The sequence below is a fragment of the Salmo trutta genome, chromosome 6, assembly GCF_901001165.1.
Source record: "Salmo trutta chromosome 6, fSalTru1.1, whole genome shotgun sequence".
Lineage (NCBI taxonomy): Eukaryota > Metazoa > Chordata > Actinopteri > Salmoniformes > Salmonidae > Salmo > Salmo trutta.
In genome coordinates this window covers 54110218-54131408 of record NC_042962.1, presented here as the reverse complement: position 1 = coordinate 54131408, position 21191 = coordinate 54110218, and the positions used below count along the sequence as shown (strand labels likewise).

Here is a 21191-nt window from a genome sequence, read left to right as displayed (position 1 = left end):
TAGTCATCTTTGGTATTTGTTTTTTTATAAAGTTATAAAATATCCTGTCGCCCTATTGTGATGTCCTCATGCCTTATTCAGTGTGGCCCTACAGTGATTTCATTATAACAAATGCTATCATTGTAGATTTTGTCTGGCCCTATTGTGATGTCCTCATGTCAAATTCCCACTGGCCCTATTGTGAAGTCATCATGTTACAGTAAATTCTGTCCATGCAGATTCGGTCTGTCCCTATTGTGAAGTCATCATGTCAAATTCCCACTGGCCCTGTTGTGATGTCATCATGTTACAGTAAATTCTGTCCATGCAGATTCGGTCTGTCCCTATTGTGAAGTCATCATGTCAAATTCCCACTGGCCCTGTTGTGATGTCATCATGTTACAGTAAATTCTGTCCATGCCAGATTCGGTCTGTCCCTATTGTGAAGTCATCATGTCAAATTCCCACTGGCCCTGTTGTGATGTCATCATGTTACAGTAAATTCTGTCCATGCAGATTCGGTCTGTCCCTATTGTGAAGTCATCATGTCAGATTCTATCTGTGATTGCTCCTCCTGTCCTCCTCCTCCTCCTTCTATTCCTCTTCCTCCTCCTCCTGTTCCTCCTCCTCCTCGCCCTCCTCCTCCTTCTTCTTATCCATTTATTCTTCCTCTTCTTCCTCCTTCTCTTCCTCTTCCTGCTCCTCCTGTTCCCCCACCTCCTTCTCTTCCTCCTCCTCCTGTTCCTCCTCCTCATCCTCTTCCTCCTCATCCTCCTCCTCAACCTCATCCTTCTCCTCATCCTCTTCCACTTCTTCCTTCTCCTCCTCCTGTTCCTCCTCCTCCTCCTCTTCCTCCTCATCATCCTCATCCTCCTCCTCCTCCTCTTCCTCCTCATCCTTCTCCTCATCCTCATCCTCTTCTTCCTCCTCCTCCTCTTCCTCCTCCTCCTGTGATATTGCACATTAATGTTTCCATATTCTACACTTGATTGAAACAAACCTGTGTTTCTGTGTGTGTGTGTGTGTGTGTGTGTGTGTGTGTGTGTGTGTGTGTGTGTGTGTGTGTGTGTGTGTGTGTGTGTGTGTGTGTGTGTGTGTGTGTGTGTGAGTGTGTGTGTGTGTGTGTGTGTGAGTGTGTGTGAGTGTGTGTGTGTGTGTGTGAGGACGAAAGGAAGTGAGAAAGCTTATAGCTGGGATACGGTTAAATGGGATATGAGCACCTGGTATTGTCCCTGCCATGGAAACCTCTCTAGTGTTGACTGACCTGTATACTAATAATAAATGCAGGATATTTACAGCTGTATACCTGTCAGCCCTGAACACCTCAGGATTCATATGTTTCAAGCATCTCAGAGTAGGAGTGCTGATCTCAGGTCAGGTCCCCTCTGTATATTTAATCTAATTCATTGTGATCTACAAGGCAAAACTGATCCTAAATCAACCCTCCGACTCTGAGACACTTGGTACATACAGCGCCAGGTCTCTTTCATACCGTCTCTAGTCCTGCTCATCCTTAAATGTCGGCATAACATCAGATTATTGGATTACGGGGATGCAGCATTAGGTCTAAATATTAGTGTAGCTGCACCTTTTGTAGTGCAGAGTAACGAGATGGGATTGAGTTAATGGGTTTATAATCTCTCTGTGAAAAGAGGTATGAGGTGAAACTAGAGAAGGTGGATGGCGTGTTCCAAGCTAGATCCTTCTGAGTACCAGGTGAACCAAATGAAGTCCATTATAGTCCATCCTCCTTCCTCTTGTTTATGGGGTTCTATCATTACTGGTGTCATTACTAAGTTCAGCCTGGTAGATGGAAGGAAAGGTGACATGGATCATAACAGGTTGTGTATGAAGTGACGTGACACTAACAATATGGACACAGGAGTAGGGATGTGATGAGAGGTGACATTAGGTCATACTATCCTCAAACTATTCTAAGGTTGAGGTGAACACACATGCAGGTTTACACATGCATACACCTTTTGCTGTGTTTTGTATCTCCCCAATGGCCTCTCTAGACCCCAAATACAGAACTCAGGAGAATCTGAGCCACACACGCACAGAGACACACACACACAGACACACACACGGGTCCCCAAAGCCATCACTCAGGAGAACTTAATTCCCTGAAGCAGCAGAGTGTGGGCCTTTAGGAGCTAAACCCCCATCGCCTCTCAACAGGACCTCTAACTCACCTCCAGACAGACAGACAAAGACAGGAGGAGAGAAAGGGAGATGTGAAGGGGAGAAAGAGGACGAGAGGAAATAGACATGGAAGGAGAGGTTGAGAGGTGGAGGAGAGAGAGGAGAGGAAATAGACATGGAAGGAGAGGTTGAGAGGTGGAGGAGAGAGAGGAGGAGAGGAAATAGACATGGAAGGAGAGGTTGAGAGGTGGAGGAGAGAGAGAAGGAGAGGAAATAGACATGGAAGGAGAGGTTGAGAGGTGGAGGAGAGAGAGGAGGAGAGGATATAGACATGGAAGGAGAGGTTGAGAGGTGGAGGAGAGAGAGGAGAGGAAATAGACATGGAAGGAGAGGTTGAGAGGTGGAGGAGAGAGAGGAGGAGAGGAAATAGACATGGAAGGAGAGGTTGAGAGGTGGAGGAGAGAGAGGAGGAGAGGAATTAGACATGGAAGGAGAGGTTGAGAGGTGGAGGAGCGAGAGAGGAGAGGAAATAGACATGGAAGGAGAGGTTGAGAGGTGGAGGAGAGAGAGGAGAGGAAATAGACATGGAAGGAGAGGTTGAGAGGTGGAGGAGAGAGAGGAGGAGAGGAAATAGACATGGAAGGAGAGGTTGAGAGGTGGAGGAGAGAGAGGAGGAGAGGAAATAGACATGGAAGGAGAGGTTGAGAGGTGGAGGAGAGAGAGGAGGAGAGGAAATAGACATGGAAGGAGAGGTTGAGAGGTGGAGGAGAGAGAGGAGGAGAGGAAATAGACATGGAAGGAGAGGTTGAGAGGTGGAGGAGAGAGAGGAGAGGAAATAGACATGGAAGGAGAGGTTGAGGAGAGAGAGGAGAGGAAATAGACATGGAAGGAGAGGTTGAGAGGTGGAGGAGAGAGAGAAGGAGAGGATATAGACATGGAAGGAGAGGTTGAGAGGTAGAGGAGAGAGAGGAGAGGAAATAGACATGGAAGGAGAGATTGAGAGGTGGAGGAGAGAGGGGAAGAAAGGAGATTAGGTTTTATTTAGGCCCATTTATTTGCAAGGCTTACCACATCATCACTGAATTGTCATTGGACCACAGGTGCCATCACTGTAACTTGATTGGTTGGCAGATGTTATCAATGAAACATGAATGGACCATAGACATAATCAGTGACTGACTGGATGGTGAATGACAGCCCCCCCATGTTACAGAGACGTTACTGACTGGATGGGGAATGACAGCCCATCATGTTACAGAGAGGTTACTGACTGGATGGTGAATGACAGCCCACCATGTTACAGAGAGGTTACTGACTGGATGGTGAATGACAGCCCATCATGTTACAGAGAGGTTACTGACTGGATGGTGAATGACAGCCCCCCATGTTACAGAGAGGTTACTGACTGGATGGTGAATGACAGCCCCCCATGTAACAGAGAGGTTACTGACTGGATGGTGAATGACAGCCCATCATGTTACAGAGAGGTTACTGACTGGATGGTGAATGACAGCCCCCCATGTTACAGAGAGGTTACTGACTGGATGGTGAATAACAACCCCCCATGTTACAGAGAGGTTACTGACTGGATGGTGAATGACAGCCCCCCATGTTACAGAGAGATTACTGACTGGATGGTGAATGACAGCCCCCCCATGTTACAGAGAGCTTACTGACTGGATGGTGAATGACAGCCCCCCCATGTTACAGAGAGGTTACTGACTGGATGGTGAATGACAGCCCCCCCATGTTACAGAGAGATTACTGACTGGATGGTGAATGACAGTCCCCCATGTTACAGAGAGGTTACTGACTGGATGGTGAATGACAGTCCCCCATGTTACAGAGAGGTTACTGACTGGATGGTGAATGACAGCCCCCCATGTTACAGAGAGGTTACTGACTGGATGGTGAATGACAGCCCCCCCATGTTACAGAGAGGTTACTGACTGGATGGTGAATGAAAGCCCACCATGTTACAGAGAGGTTACTGACTGGATGGTGAATGAAAGCCCACCATGTTACAAATAGGTTACTGACTGGATGGTGAATGACAGCCCCCCATGTTACAGAGAGGTTACTGACTGGATGGTGAATAACAACCCCCCATGTTACAGAGAGGTTACTGACTGGATGGTGAATGACAACCCCCCATGTTACAGAGAGGTTACTGACTGGATGGTGAATGACAGCCCCCCATGTTACAGAAAGCTTACTGACTGGATGGTGAATGACAGCCCCCCATGTTACAGAGAGGTTACTGACTGGATGGTGAATGACAGCCCCCCATGTTACAGAGAGGTTACTGACTGGATGGTGAATGACAGCCCCCCATGTTACAGAGAGGTTACTGACTGGATGGTAAATGACAGCCCCCCATGTTACAGAGAGGTTACTGACTGGATGGTGAATGACAGCCCCCCATGTTACAGAGAGGTTACTGACTGGATGGTGAATGACAGCCCCCCATGTTACAGAGAGGTTACTGACTGGATGGTGAATGACAGCCCCCCCATGTTACAGAGAGGTTACTGACTGGATGGTGAATGACAGCCCCCCCATGTTACAGAGAGGTTACTGACTGGATGGTGAGTGACAGCCCCCCATGTTACAGAGAGTTTACTGACTGGATGATGAATGACAGCCCCCCATGTTACAGAGAGGTTACTGACTGGATGGTAAATGACAGCCCCCCATGTTACAGAGAGGTTACTGACTGGATGGTGAATGACAGCCCACCATGTTACAGAGAGGTTACTGACTGGATGATGAATGACAGCCCCCCCATGTTACAGAGATGTTACTGACTGGATGGGGAATGACAGCCCATCATGTTACAGAGAGGTTACTGACTGGATGGTGAATGACAGCCCATCATGTTACAGAGAGGTTACTGACTGGATGGTGAATGACAGCCCACCATGTTACAGAGAGGTTACTGACTGGATGGTGAATGACAGCCCCCCATGTTACAGAGAGGTTACTGACTGGATGGTGAATGACAGCCCCCCATGTTACAGAGAGATTACTGACTGGATGGTGAGTGACAGCCCCCCATGTTACAGAGAGGTTACTGACTGGATGGTAAATGACAGCCCCCCATGTTACAGAGAGGTTACTGACTGGATGGTGAATGACAGCCCCCCATGTTACAGAGAGGTTACTGACTGGATGGTAAATGACAGCCCCCCATGTTACAGAGAGGTTACTGACTGGATGGTGAATGACAGCCCCCCATGTTACAGAGAGGTTACTGACTGGATGGTAAATGACAGCCCCCCATGTTACAGATAGGTTACTGACTGGATGGTGAATGACAGCCCACCATGTTACAGAGAGGTTACTGACTGGATGGTGAATGACAGCCCCCCATGTTACAGAGAGGTTACTGACTGGATGGTGAATGTTTGTGTGTGTGTGTGTGTGTGTGTGTGTGTGTGTGTGTGTGTGTGTGTGTGTGTGTGTGTGTGTGTGTGTGTGTGTGTGTGTGTGTGTGTGTGCACTGTATGAGAGCAAAGTTTAATGATGGAACAGTGAAATACAGTATTCATATCTACAGCCTTATGTTTATTTCAACTATGCGTGTTGTGGAGGCACGCTGTCTATGAGGAGCATGGAGCATGGAGATGTTGTTCATCCCTGAGAAAGAAGGAGAGAGGGTTGGAGGAAGAGACTAGAAGGAGTCTGGTGTTGATTGGTTTCGTTGACACATAGAGGTGTCACTCACCATGTCTTGGAGGGATGGAGGGAGGGAGGGAGGGGTAGCACTGGTTTGGACATTCAGTGCTTCAGATGGTCTTTTTATAGCAACAGTACTCAGCCTAGTTCCCTGGCTGAGAGGAACAGGACGGAGAGGAAGAGGAAGAGGAGGGAGAGGAAGAGGAGGCAGAGTAACGGGAAGAGGAGGGAGAGGATGAGGAAGAAGAGGGAGAGGAAGAGGCTTCGCTCCAGGCTGTTAAATCAGTAATAGTTTAAGTTTTAAACTCTCTCTCTCTCTCTCAATTCAATTCAATTCAATTTAAGGGACTTTATTGGCATGGGAAACATATGTTAACATTGCCATAGCAAGTGAAGTAGATATTATACAAAAGTGAAATAAACAATAAAAATGAACATTACACTCACAGAAGTTCCAAAAGAATAAATACATTACAAATGTCATATTTTGAATATATACAGTGTTGTAACAATGTGCAAATGGTTAAAGTACAAAAGGGGAAATAAATTAACATAAATATGGGTTGTATTTACAATGGTGTTTTCTCTTCACTGGTTGCCCTTTTCTTGTGGCAACAGGTCACAAATCTTGCTGCTGTGATGCACACTGTGGTATTTCACCCAGTGGATATGGGAGTTTATCAAAATCGGGTTTGTTTTCTTTTTCTTTTCTTTTTTGTTTTACCCCTTTTTTCTCCCCAATTTTCATGGTATCCAATTGGTAGTAGTTACGGTCTTGTCTCACCGTACAGACTCGGGAGAGGTGAAGGTCGAGAGCCATGCGTACTCCGAAACACAACCCAACCTAGCCGCACTGCTTCTTGACACATTTCACATCCAACCCGGAAGCCAGCCGCACCAATGTGTCGGAGGAAACACCGTACACCTGGTGACCTGGTCAGCATGCACTGCGCCCGGCCCGCCACAGGAGTCGCTAGTGCGTGATGAGACAAGGATATCCCTGCTGGCCAAACCCTCCCTAACCCCGACGACGCCGGGCCAATTGTGCATCGCCCCATGGACCTCCCGGTCACGGCCGGCTGCGACAGAGCCTGGGCTCGAACCCAGAATCTCTGGTGGCCCACTGCGCCACCCGGGAGGCCCTAAATCGGGTTTGTTTTCAAATTCTTTGTGGATCTGTGTAATCATAGGGGAAATATGTATCTCTAATATGGTCATACATTTGGCAGGAGGTTAGGAAGTGCAGCTCAGTTTCCATCTCATTTTGTGGGCAGTGTGCACATAGCCTGTCTTCTCTTGAGAGCCAGGTCTGCCTACGGCGGCCTTTCTCAATAGCAAGGCTATGCTCACTGAGTCTGTACATAGTCAAAGCTTTCCTTAAGTTTGGTTCAGTCACGGTGGTCAGGTATTCTCCCACTCTGTACTCTCTGTTTAGGGCCAAATAGCATTCTAGTTTGCTCTGTTTTTTTGTTAATTCTTTCCAATGTGTCAAGTAATTATCTTTTTGTTTTCTCATGATTTGGTTGGGTCTAATTGTGTTGCTGTCCTGGGGCTCTGTGGCGTCTGTTTGTGATTGTGAACAGAGCCCCAGGTCCAGCTTGCTTAGGGGACTCTTCTCCAGGTTAATTTCTCTGTAGGTGATGGCTTTGTTATGGAAGGTTTGGGAATCGCTTCCTTTTACATAGGTGGTTGTAGAATTTATCGTTCACAACTTTGTAGAAGTTACCTCTGGCGCTGATGTTTAGGCCGAGGTATGTGTCGTTTTTTGTGTGCTCTAGGGCAATGGTGTCTTGATGGAATTTATATTTGTGGTCCTTTCAACTGGACCTTTTTTGGAACACCATTATTTTTGTCACTGAGATTTACTGTCAGGGCCCAGGTCTGGCAGAATCTGTGCAGAAGATCTAGATGCTGCTGTAGGCCCTCCTTGGTTGGTGACAGAAGCACCAGATTATCAGCAAAAAGTAGACATTTGACTTCAGATTCTAGTAGGGTGAGGCCGGGTGCTATAGACTTTTCTAGTGTCCTCACCAATTTGTTGATATATATGTTGAAGAGGGTGGGGCTTAAGCTGCATCCCTGTCTCACCCCACGGCCCTGTGGGAAGAAATGTGTGTGTTTTTTGCCTATTTTAACCTCACACTTGTTGTTTGTATACATGGATTTTATAATGTTGTATGTTTTTCCCCCAACACCACTTCCATCAATTTGTATAGCAGACCCTCATGCCAAATTGAGTCGAAGGCTTTTTTTAAATCAACAAAGCATGAGAATACTTTGCCTTTGTTTTGGTTTGTTTGTTGTCAATTAGGGTGTGCAGAGTGAATACGTGGTCTGTCATACAATAACTTGGAAAAAAGCCAATTTGACATTTGCTCAGTACAGTTTTCACTGAGGAAATGTACAAGTCTGCTGTTAATGATAATGCAGAGGATTTTCCCAAGGTTGCTGTTGACGCATATCCCACTGTAGTTATTGGGGTCAAATTTGCCTCCACTTTTGTGGATTGGAGTGATGAGTCCTTGGTTCCAAATATTGGGGAAGATGCCAGAGCTGAGGATGATGTTAAAGAGTTTTAGTATACACCACAGGACTTTTAGGGTTGGAGGGTTTTTATTTTGTCCTGTAGTTCATTCAAGGTAATTGGAGAATCCAGTGGGTTCTGGTAGTCTTTAATAGTTGATTCTAAGATTCGTATTTGATCATGTATATGTTTTTGCTGATTGTTCTTTGTTATAGAGCCAAAAAGATTGAAGAAGTATTTTACCCATACATCTCCATTTTGGATAGATAATTCTTTGTGTTGTTTGTTTAGTGTTTTCCAATTTTCCCAGAAGTGGTTAGAGTCTATGGATTCTTCAATTACATTGAGCTGATTTCTGAAGTGCTGTTCCTTCTTTTTCCGTAGTATATTTCTGTATTGTTTAGTGATTCACCATAGTGAAGGCGTAGACTCAGGTTTTCTGGGTCTCTATGTTTTTGGTTGGACAGGTCTCTCAATTTCTTTCTTAGGTTTTTGCATTCTTCATCAAACCATTTGTCATTATTGTTCATTTTCTTCAGTTTTCTGTTAGAAATGTTTAGATTAGATAGGGAAGCTGAGGTCAAATATACTGTTAACATTTTCTACTGCCAAAGTTACACCTTCACTATTAGGTTTCCACACTACATTCCTTCTATCTATAGCATTTCTTAATATTACTCAGTTCCTTTGGCTTTGATGCCTCATGATTGAGTATTGCTCTGTTCAAGCAGACTGTGATTTTTCTGTGGTCTGAAAGGAGTGTCAGTGGGCTGACTGTAAATGCTCGGAGAGTCTGGGTTGAGGTCAGTGATAAAGTAGTCTACAGTACTACTGCCAAGAGATGAGCTATAGGTGTACCTACCATAGGAGTCCCCTCGAAGCCTACCATTGACTATGTACATCCCCTGTGTGCAACAGAGCTGCAGGAGTTGTGACCCGTTTTTTTGTTGGTTATGTTGTCATAGTTGTGCCTAGGGGGGCATATGGGGGAGGGAATGCTGTCACCTCCAGGCAGGTGATTGTCCCCCTGTGTGCTGAGGGTGTCAGGTTCTTGTCCGTCTTTATTCATATTTTTTATTTCACCTTTATTTAACCAGGTAGGCCAGTTGAGAACAAGTTCTCATTTACAACTGCGACCTGGCCAAGATAAAGCAAATGTCATGACGTTGGCCTGTGGGTAAGGTTTATGACCCCCCCCATAAATACCTTTCTCCCTTCCCCTCTCTGACCCTACTGAAGGACTGCTGTCCTGAAGGACTGCTGTCCTGTTAAATATAGAGAGTCTGGGAACATCACACAAATGGGGAAAGGAACCATATTTTGGTAATAAAACCAGTTGGAAATATGCTTTGGAACGTAATGAGTATGGATGTCAGTTCGGTTGTCATCTGAGACATTATGACTGATGACAGGACGACATAAACTGTACCTGGGAAAGTATACACCCTCTAGTTATCAGAGTCACATGGAATTGTTATGCAATTGAAATGTTTGATATTGAAATTGTTTGTTAGGAGATTAAATGTAATTTTAGCTTCCAAATGAGAGAATTGGGTTTTCATAAGGAAAGTGCCCTGCTTGATCAGTGGCCCAACCCTGTGAAGAGACAGGGGTTATAAACGATGAAACACCTCCTTCCCCCTCTCCACTATATAAGCCTTTGACGAAAAGATAACCACGTTGTTCCAGTACGTGAGGTCTGCAGCCTCTACGTTAGAAGGACACACATGTCAAGTACAGAACTAAGCCAACCTCGGCGTGAGCTTTGGTGACGAATGGTATGAACTTTGAGCTTATTCACTACAGAAGTGATACTTCCTAGCCGTTGAGTTAGCAGCGGCCGCTGTAGACGTGGGCTAGGAAAGGACGGACGACGGATCCAGTCTAACAGACGGACGAAGATACCACCACGTATCCAATTTACCACCAGAGACATTCTTCCAAGTACAGGAAGATCTGTTGGCCAACCCGGCAAGCATCTACGAACAATCTACCGAAGCGGAGCTCAGAGTAAATATTTATTGCATTTTCCTTTTCCAAATGGGCGGTAATTTAGAATGCATAATATTCTGTATTTACGATAGCATAGCTGCTGTTTCTTTATTCCTAAGTCTTCCCGCTCTTTCATTCAAGCCCAACCCCCTTTCCTTTGTGTAACCAGCCATCATGTATGACATCATTTGTATTCGGTGTATTTGTAATTCTGTGTGATTAGTTTAGGTATTTAGTAAATAAATAATTAAACCCAATTTTGTATTGCTGATTCAACTTGTTAGCCAGGGTTCGTGAAGATAGCCAAGAATTTACAACTTTCATTATGAGACTGAAAATAAGATAAGGGTTAATATTGACTGCTATCGATGTAAAATATTACTAAGTATTTTAAGAGTTTATTCGGAAGATAACGGCTCTATAAACGTTCTTCCGTGGTGCCCCGACTTTCTAGTTAATTACATTTACATGATTAGTTTAATCAAGTAATATTAATTACAGAGAAAGAATTTTATAGGTTAGCATGTCATATCACTTAATCCGGCATAGCCAAAGACACGACACAAAGCAGTGCGACAAAAAAACACAGAGTTAAATATAAACAAACGTACAGTCAATAACACAGTAGAAGAATCTATATACAGTGTGTGCAGATGGAGTAAGGAGGTAAGGCAATAAATAGGCCATAGAAGCGAAGTAATTACAATTTAGCAAATTAACACAGAAGTGACAGATGTGCAGATGATGATGTGCAAGTAGAAATACTGGTGTGCAAAATAGCAAAAAAGTTAATAAAAACAATATGGGGATGAGGTAGGTAGTTGGGGGGGCTATTTACAGATGGGCTATGTACAGCTGCAGCGATCGGTAAGCTGCTCAGATAGCTGATGCTTAAAGTTAGTGAGGGAGATATAAATCTCCAACTTCAGTGATTTTTGCAATTCGTTCCAGTCATTGGCAGCAGAGAACTGGAAGAAAGGCGGCCAAAGTGGGTGTTGGCTTTGGGGGTGACCAGTGAGATATACCTGCTGGAGCGCGTGCTATGGGTGGGTGTTGCTATGGTGACCAGTGAGCTGAGATAAGGCGGAGCTTTACCTAGCAAATACTTATAGATGAACTGGAGCCAGTGGGTCTCGCGACGAATACATAGCGAGGGCCAGCCGACGAGGGCATACAGGTCGCAGTGGTGGGTGGTATATGGGGCTTTGTGTCACAAAATATGTCGTACTCGTTGCTGAAAATGTCATACTGGATAGAGAAGGACCAAGGCGCAGCGGGATTGTGGATACTCATTTTCTTTTAATGGTAAGAGGCAAAGCATCCACCGGAAAACAAAACAATAAATGATACTCACAACATGGACAGTCTCACAGGCTATGCAAACGCAGTGCAAGAACAATTCCCCACAACCCCAAAGACAAACACACACACCTATATAGGACTTCCAATCAAAGGCAACTATACACACCTGCCTTCAATTGGAAGTCCCAATCACCAACATTAAACAAGCACAAACCACCTGCCACATCCTGACCTAGACTAAGCAATACGCCCTCTGCTGGTCAGGACGTGACACTTTGGTGACAAAACGGATGGCACTGTGATAGACAGCATCCAGTTTGCTGAGTAGAATGTCGGATGCTATTTTGTAAATGACATCGCCGAAGTCGAGGATCGGTAGGATAGTCAGTTTTACGAGGGTATGTTTGGCAGCGTGAGTGAATGAGGCTTTGTTGCGTAGGAAGCCGATACTAGATTTCATTTTGGATTGGAGATGCTTAATATGAGTCTGGAAGGAGAGTTTACAGTCTAGCCAGACACCTAGGTATTTATAGTTTCCACATATTCTAAGTCAGAACCGTCCAGAGTAGTGATGCTAGTCAGGCGGGCGGGTGCAGGCAGCGATTGGTTGAAGAACATGCCTTTCGTTTTACTAGCGTTTAAGAGCAGTTGGAGGCCACGGAAGGTTATGGCATTTAGGTCGCCACAGACTAGTACATGTCCCTGGGCCTGGAAATGATTGATTTCCCCCTCCAGGATGGAGAATCTGTCTTCATTAAAGTATGCAGATTCTAGTGGGGAGGATATAGGTAGCACACAGGAGGACATTTTTCTCTGTTAGATCATTTCCTTTTGAATTTCTAGCCAAATGTAAAATGTTCCTGTTTTGATGAATTTAATGGAGTGAGTTAGGTCTGCTCTATACCAAATTAGCATACCCTTCCTGTTTCACACCTGGTAGTTTGGTGGATGGGACTACCAGCTCTCTGTAACCTAGAGGGCAACCAGTGGGTCCGTCTCCTCTATACCATGTTTCTTGTAGGATGACAATGTCTGTATTTCTGATTTATTTGATAAATTCAAGGTTCCTGCTCTTTAGGCCAAAGGCAGATGACCTCAGGCCTTGGATATTCTAGGATGAGATAGTGAAGGCTTTGTGTTCTATAAAGTGTCTAATGCTGTTGGTCGTGTGGTTTGGCCTCAGATCAGTAAGTGACCTGAGGTTGGGGGGCACTAGAGATATGTGACCACTTGGTGGTGTCACAGGTACAGACATAGCCTTGTGGTACAGGTACAGACATAGCCTTGTGGTACAGGTACAGACATAGCCTTGTGGTGCAGGTACAGACATAGCCCTGTGGTACAGGTACAGACATAGCCTTGTGGAACAGGTACAGACATAGCCTTGTGGTACAGGTACAGACATAGCCTTGTGGTGCAGGTACAGACATAGCCTTGTGGTACAGCTACAGACATAGCCTTGTGGTGCAGGTACAGACATAGCCTTGTGGTGCAGGTACAGACATAGCCTTGTGGTACAGGTACAGACATAGCCTTGTGGTACAGCTACAGACATAGCCTTGTGGTACAGGTACAGACATAGCCTTGTGGTACAGGTACAGACATAGCCTTGTGGTGCAAGTACAGACATAGCCTTGTGGTACAGGTACAGACATAGCCTTGTGGTACTGGTACAGACATAGCCTTGTGGTGCAGGTACAGATATAGCCTTGTGGTACAGGTACAGACATAGCCTTGTGGTGCAGGTACAGACATAGCCTCGTGGTACAGGTACAGACATAGCCTCGTGGTACAGGTACAGACATAGCCTTGTGGTACAGATACAGACATAGCCTCGTGGTACAGGTACAGACATAGCCCTGTATGAGTGTGCGTGTGCATGCGTATGTATGTGTGTTTGTGTGTGAGAGCAAGCTAGTAAACACAAGTAGTTGGGCGGAGGGATGCTGCAAAGTAACCTGAATGCCTGTGAGTTAGAGTAGCGTTCAAGTCTCCATTATTTAACATGTCCTGTGTTTATGCTGTTCAAAACCTTTTTCAACCTCTTCACTGCTTTTGCACTGGTGTAGAAAAAAAAGCTTTTTGGGGTTACTTGGTGCATATTCAGTCATCAGAAGTGTCTCTGTTAATCTGTTTGGCGTTTTCAACATCTTGTTAGCTAGTTATTCTGCGTCATTGCAAGGTTACAAGAGATGTGAGGTTGGTGAAAATGAAGCATCCACTCCACCAGATAAATGTTTAATAAAAATGATGCATTTTTATTTTTGTCTGGTTAAAGCATCAAACATGTGTGTCTGGTTATTGTTGGGTCCATGGTAGTTTCCTTTCCCTTTGCATCCTCTGTTTCTCTGTGTATTCAGCTGGAATACTGATCTAAGGTCAGTTTGGCATCCCGTAATCACCTATACTTGTTGTGGGCTAATATTGACACTTTTGTCTGTAGCCTGACCATTACCCCTGACTCCTCCCATATAGAACATTCCACTATTCCCATTGTCTACTGCCCAGAGGTTCCTCATAGTTATTCACAAGACGTTACCTAGGCAACAGAGGGGTGGCACTGCAGGAGGACTGTCCCGGCTTCATCAACTGAGATGTGTGTGTGTGTGTGTGTGTGCTGTGACTCAGCACATCAGTATGCAAAAGAGAGAGATGGTTGTCCCTCCACACCCCCACAGGGAAACCTGTAGAAGCTGTGACGTGTTTACTTCTTTCTCTCTCTCCCTCTTCCTCCATCTCTCTCTCTATTCGTCTCTCTCTCTCTGTCTTCCTTTTATCTCTCTCTCCTTCTCTCCCTCCTTCCATGCGGCTATCTCTCACTGACTTCCTTCTCGCCATCCCTCTCTTCCTTCTCTTTCTGAGTCTTGAATCATTTGCAAACCCCCCTCTCTCTTTCTCTCCCTCTATCTGCCTCTCTTCCTCCCTCTCTCCCCCGGTCCACCCATGACTCACACCCAAGGGGATCCCTTCATTAGCAGAGTGATTGATTGTGCTTTTCATTTTCCTAAATGTCTTGTTACGCTAACAAATATAATGGCCTTTTCTGTTGTATACTAGTTTTGTATAACGGTCTAATTCTCATTCTCTGATGAACACACCTACAGTATTAATAACTCCTAGGGTGTCATTCATTCATTATGATTAAGTTTCCATTCGTGCCATCATATATCAGCTTAGACTATGGTTCTGTAAAGAGAAAGAATAAAGAGAGGAGGATGGAGAGAGAGAGAGGGGAAGAGTGCTGTGCTCCTGTGTTACCTATGGAGGGAGCTATCCTGTCTGCAGAAAACAAAATATCCCTTTATCTTTATCCTTCTCTGCCCTTTTTTCCGATAACCTCATTCGGAAGGATATAAAAGGAAACGATGCAGGACAAAGAAAGATATAGCATACACACATAAACAGTCCTACAGACAGAATGATCAGCTAATGTATTGATTTAAATGTGGTAGATAGCCAACTCCCCTAGGCATATAACACAGCAGCTTCTCTCCATCATCTCTCTCTTTCTCTCTCTCTCTTTCACTCTCTCTCTCCCTCTCTTTCTCTTTCTCTCTCGTTCTTTTTCACACACTCATCTGCATATGTAGTAATGAGGCCCTTTGGCATAGAGAGAGAGAGAGAGAGAGAGAGAGAGAGAGAGACATGAGAGGAGAGAAGGATAGAGAGAGGAAGAGAGAGAGTGTTTTTAAACCGTTCGTTCCACTCCTATTCACTACATAGACAGGGAAGGGAGTTTTGGGAGGAAGGGGGTGAAGAGGGTGAACGTTTCCTTTTGAAGGATTTTTTAAATATTGAGATGAGGAGAAAGGATGAATTTTTATGTAAATGTAGTCAGGAAGCTCTGATTTATTAATGATCCTCAACAGCAGTTGACCTGAATAAAAACATCAGCACAAAGACAACAAGATGTTTTATTTCCATTCCCCACTGTGCAATGTGTGTGCATGCAGCCTTGTATGAGTGTGTGTGTGTGTGTGTGTGTGTGTGTGTGTGTGTGTGTGTGTGTGTGTGTGTGTGTGTGTGTGTGTGTGTGTGTGTGTGTGTGTGTGGCGATAGAGCATTTGGGACAGACAGTGTGCTGGTTGGTATTCATTCCTATTACACCACGTTATGGGATGCAATACACCAGGTCTGACCATATGAACAGTAAGTACTGTAGTGTGAAAAGACCTGCTGGTAAGTAGGCTGTGGTACCATAACTCTATAGGCCTACAGAGTAACTGGAGAGGATTCAATGAGATAGATTGCATGCAACCTGCACCTTACTGTGTTGCAGCAGAGGATGATTAGATGCACAGCGGCAAGAGTCAACTCCTGGACTGCTTATTACAAGCGCCTTCTTTTTCTGAACACTCTGGCGCCCTCAAGCGGTCAAATCCCAGCTTTACTTTATATTTCGGCAACCTAATCCTTTGCTGTAGGCTGAGGCTGGAGCTCTCCTGTGGGCATTTAGCCTTTTTGAACGTCATCAGATTTGAAAAGGCTATGCCTTCTCAATTTTGAAAAGTAAATTCTGTTTTGGTGTAATATTAATGTCAATGGCTTGTAACTGTCACGGAGAATCACATCGAATTCTCATTCTTCAGTGAGTCTGTGTTCGAAAACACAACGTGACCGCAGGAAACCCACCGAATCTACCCGCAGAGGCAGCCACTGACCTGAGCTCGGTAGGCCTTTCATTTATTCAACTGGAAACGAGGCGGGTGTACAGTTCAGAGCACTCTGGCTGGCTACTGTATCTCTCCTGTGAATCGACGCTGGTTCATGCATTTTTTAAACTTTAATTCTACCACCAAAGCCGATACAGATTCAAGAAAGTGCCCCACTAAGCTAAACGTGATTGAAAATGTGCCAAACTGTTTGTCTTGAATGAATGGTTTTGACCAGATGATTTAATTACTGGGAGAGAGAGACCAACTGTAGATGGCTCTGTAGAGTTCCAATTCCTTTACTGAAATGTAACAACGATCCTCGGAAAGCACATTGAAACAACCTACCACGGTGGATAACCTCACGTTTGGGTTTACAATATTTAGTTAATTAAAACTTGAATTAAGCCAGGATGGAGCCCCATTGAGATCACGCATCTCTGCTTCAATGGGGCTCTTTCCAGACGTCTCCCTTTTCCAGGCAGCAGGTGAAGAAAGACTCTCTTCTACCCGGGAAGACGATGACTCACTGCTATCTACGTTTAAATTGTTTATGACCTGGTTAAAAATAGGCTAGCTTGCAGTTTGGTTAACATGATGAGGAAAATACCAGTTAGTCTTGAGATATTTTCACGTGGATTATTTATAGGCAACTCCTCAACTCAAGGGTCATGTTTTCTCACAGCGCAGCCGCAGACAGCATGCGATTGGTGGAACTGTAGGCCACGGTCGCTGCCCATGGTGCTGAAATCAGACGTGGTTTGCGCCGGTCAGAAAATCTGCGCTCCCCATGTTAATGAATTCAACTGACCAAAAGTATCAACTTTCCCTCGATTTTACAGCCCATCGATTCGTTTAATTGTATTATAGATGCCATAACACTGACTATTTTGCCATTTTGATTTAAGTTTTAATGCCGTCTTTTATGGATTGTGTCTCAATGATTGTGTTGGGGGGTATAGGGGTGAAAACACTTCTCCATACGGTCCCGTGTTTTTGGACGTGACTAAATGCAGACAGGCGTGCCGCTGACTGGGATCTCTTTACACGTGCACGTGATATTTCTAGGCCTGTACTAAAGAACATTCAATTGCTAATGAAACATTTTGGGGACGTTCTCCACTTGACAATGTGCTGGGTCTCTATCTTTCATCTGATCAAGATTAACATCAGATGAGGTGTAAACATTCTGAACGTTGGCTATACAGGTACACGTCTGTCTCCGGCCCGGCGTCTGCTTCTTGCGAAATACACAGCACGATATATCAATCAGTGTCCGGCCCGTGTATACAATGTATTAGCAACAGTTTGCGTTGGAGTAATACAGTATACTGTCTAAAGTTTCAGTCGGTGTCTAGTGCTAATGGTTACGTTTATGCGGAGGGCGTTCACTCGCTTGTGGTCATTTATAAGGTATTTCTTTCCGAAAACGGTTTCTCCAGAACGAGGGGGCTTTGGTCTGACGCACAGACTCTTGTTTTCATCTGAATGGTGTGGCTGTTCCCGTTTCCTTTGATTGATGAGTTGAAGGAGAGCGTTTGATGTAGCCTACCTTTTTTTCACTCCTTGTTCATATCTGAAAGCAATTCATGAGCCAAGCGGAGTCGTGTCCTGTCCCCTTTCCCTTCTCACCGAGGAAAAACAGTCCTGACGTGCTGGATGAAGTTTCTGAAGCGTGAAATAAGATTGCGTCACCATTTTACCTGATGCAGAGAAGTTCCTCCGGGCCTTTTTTTTAAGACAAGATGATTATTATTATTATTTAGTTATTTGATTCCAATCATCCCGATTTTGTCATTGTGTGCTCCTCCGTTATTCGTTTCTATTTTTTCTGTTTTTGGAGAAGAGACTGGTGGATTTGCATACGGACTTAGTGAATCTGTGCGCGCGAGGCAGGCATCACACACCTCTCTTCCAGGGAGCAAGCCCCACCCGGGGAGCAAGCCCCACCCGGGGAGCGTCTGGGGCTTGCGTCCTTCACCAGAGATAATTACGTTCAAATCGCTCCGTATGTTTTTGAGAGTATGTCTGACAGACTCCTTTAGCGCGTGGCTTCAAATTCGCATGTTCACATTTTCGATAGGCTTGATTTTAGTCGGTCACCGGGAGAAGACGGGAGGTTGTCTAAACATTTTGGGGCGAGGAGAAGAACGAAACCGTTCGACAATTATTTTCGTGTTTTTGGACTATGTGACATCAAACGTCACAGATATTTAATGATAAAATATGACCAAGTACGGATATCGGAAATGTTGTCAGTTTGGAAAACCTTCTCTACAAGGATTCACGCAGTCAAATTGGAAATCATTTGACAACAACGGTGACAGGTTGTTAGTTGTTGAATGGCTGTGATAAAATGACAACGCAATGTTCTGTATCCTCACCGAAATGTGGTATTTGGACTTGATTGCGTAGTGTCGAAATGTTTTTCTGACGGATAAAGAAGATACATTTTATAGACACAACTATGGGGCTGTAGCTGCAGACTGAACATAATCGCTTGTTGTGCCGTCTGCGCTCCGTGCCCACAGGGAAACCGGGCTCTGCGTTTCCTTTCCCCCCGGGTTGTTTCGGTTGAGACATGGCAGCTATTGCCAGCGGTTTGATACGACAGAAGAGACAGGCACGGGAACAACAAGTCCACCGGCCGACGCCACACCGACGGAGGCGAAGCCCCAACAAGAATAAAGGACTTTGTAACGGGAATTTGGTCGACATCTTCTCCAAAGTGAGAATCTTCGGCTTGAAGAAGAGACGGCTACGGAGACAAGGTGTGGGGTTAGCGGAAAGCGCGGGAGACGCATGGACACGTTACGGTTGTCATTATGCGCGAGGGAGAGAGCAGCTTTACGTTAGCTCCAACGGTTCAATAGTTTACCCCTACATGCATTCATAAAAACAGGTAGTTAACGAAAGTAGCCTAAGCAGTGTGGCCGGTAAGTTTGACCACATTGCAGTTTCATTCCTTACAGATATAGTTATTGTGAAAACATTGACGCTCTCGTCCTCTCGACAAGGCGTCAAATTACGCATTTTAATTAGCCTAGGAGTTGTGACTAAAGTGGGAAAATAACGATTTCTAGCCTAATCTTTCATTGATTGGTTTACTGCTGATTGCCTTTCTGAGTGAAGGGTTTGAGTCAGACAAAATCGATGTTACAGTTAGGTGTTACATACAGATTAAAATACGTTTGAGGGCTGGATAGGTGAATCACGTTGCCGTATTAAATATCTCACCAAACTGTTGGCCATTTGATAGGTATTTATCACAGAACTTGAATCAGGTTGAGTCAAAGGACAGACAGGTTTTGAAATGTAGTCTATTGAATTTGACATATCTTGATTCATACATACAGTATAGCTGACACCACCAATATACGAAAATGACATCATGACAAGCTCTGTATGGCAGGGGGTAACTGGCATGACTGGTCTCAGGAGAGAGAGGGGGTGACTGACTGTGAGCGCAGCAACCTCAGTCAAGTGACAGCCATTTTGTCAAAGCCAATGACATTCAGTGCAACCTGTGGCCTTATAGATGGGGTGCATGCATGCAGAACACAGTACAGTGTGTGTGTGTGTGTGTGTGTGTGTGTGTGTGTGTGTGTGTGTGTGTGTGTGTGTGTAGTTGAGGGGAGTTGCCTCAAGCATCCTGTCAAAAATGAAATATGAATTCAGGGTTTCTTAACCTCGGAGTGAGCAGGGGGTAAGAGGAACGAGAGGTGTGAAGGGAGAGAGGAGGAGGAGGAGGAGGAGAGCAAGGAGAGATGGGGTGGAGGAGGAAAGGGGAAAGGATGAGACGGATTGAAGGAAGAAGAGAGGGGAAGAGTGGGAGAAAAGGAGAATAATGAAAAGGGGGAGGGCAGAGAAAGAAAGAAAGAACGAAATAAAGAAAGAAAGAAAGAAAGAAAGAGATGGACGGAGGAAGAGAAGGATGAAAAGGGGAGGAGAGGGAGTGAAAGAAGAAGGGAAGAGTAGAGAAGGATGGAAAGAAGAGATGAAAGTGGGATAGAAGGAATGGTGCTTTGATCTGTTGAAAATCTCTTTTGTTCCCGATTCATTTTTCAGTAAAGACAGAGAAAAGGTCATGTCTGCTTTGATTCCAGAAGGAACTACTGCCCCTCCCTCTCCCCCTCCTCTCCCCCTCCTCTCCCCCTCCCCCTCCATCTCCCCCTCTCTTCTCCATCCTTCATCTACCATTTTCTCTCCAGGGTCTCCTCTGTTTATGATACAGTATCTCTCTATCTTAATCTCTTTTCCAAATCTCTAGTCTCGCCCATCTGCTTTCTGAACATTCTCAACCATCTAAATGAACAAGAGCTGTTCTAGAAGGCTGGAGTCATTCTGATACACTCTCAGCTGACGTGTAGGGATATAAGAATTCTCCGAATGTAAAGATGAAAACTTCTGTGGTATCCCTATCTGATATCTGAGAGAGTTTACAGGGCTGTGTGTGTGTGTGTGTGTGTGTGTGTGTGTGTGTGTGTGTGTGTGTGTGTGTGTGTGTGTGTGTGTGTGTGTGTGTGTGTGTGTGTGTGTGTGTGTGTGTGTGTGTGTTAGAGGGGAGGTATAATCCCTTACTCTTATCGCTCAGAGTGATGGTGATGTTTAGACAGTCCTTCTTCTCTCTCTTTCCCTCTCTCCTCCTGCCTCCCTTACAACTTGTTTCCTCCACTCTCACCACTCATCTCCCTTCTCTCCTCCTCCTCTCCCCTCCCTCCCTCCCTCGCTCCCTCCCTCCCTCCCTCCCTTCTGCTTCCAGCTGTGGTAGCTTCTGGTTGAAGCCTGGCCATATATCCTCAGGCTCTCTCCTCTCTCCTCTCCTCTCCTCTCTCCACTCTGACTGCGTGACTGAGTCTGAATCCTGGCGACACACACATAAGGCTTTCTGAAGGGCAAACATAGACTCTCCTCCTCTC

At 45.1% G+C, this 21191-nt stretch overlaps 1 protein-coding gene across 3 annotated transcripts in view; it reads left to right on the top strand.

Moving 5' to 3' along the window:
* Positions 1–21191, top strand: part of LOC115196310 (fibroblast growth factor 14) — a 57530-nt gene that overhangs the window by 16990 nt on the left and 19349 nt on the right. Inside the window, exon 1 of one of the 3 annotated variants that reach the window (XM_029757004.1) lies at positions 18180–19043. The exons of the other annotated variants lie outside the window; for them this stretch is intronic. Coding sequence (XP_029612864.1) covers positions 18854–19043 — 190 coding nt within the window. The 5' untranslated portion in view covers positions 18180–18853. Of the gene's footprint in view, positions 1–18179; positions 19044–21191 lie in introns of those variants that run through there. 3 annotated transcript variants of the gene reach the window in all.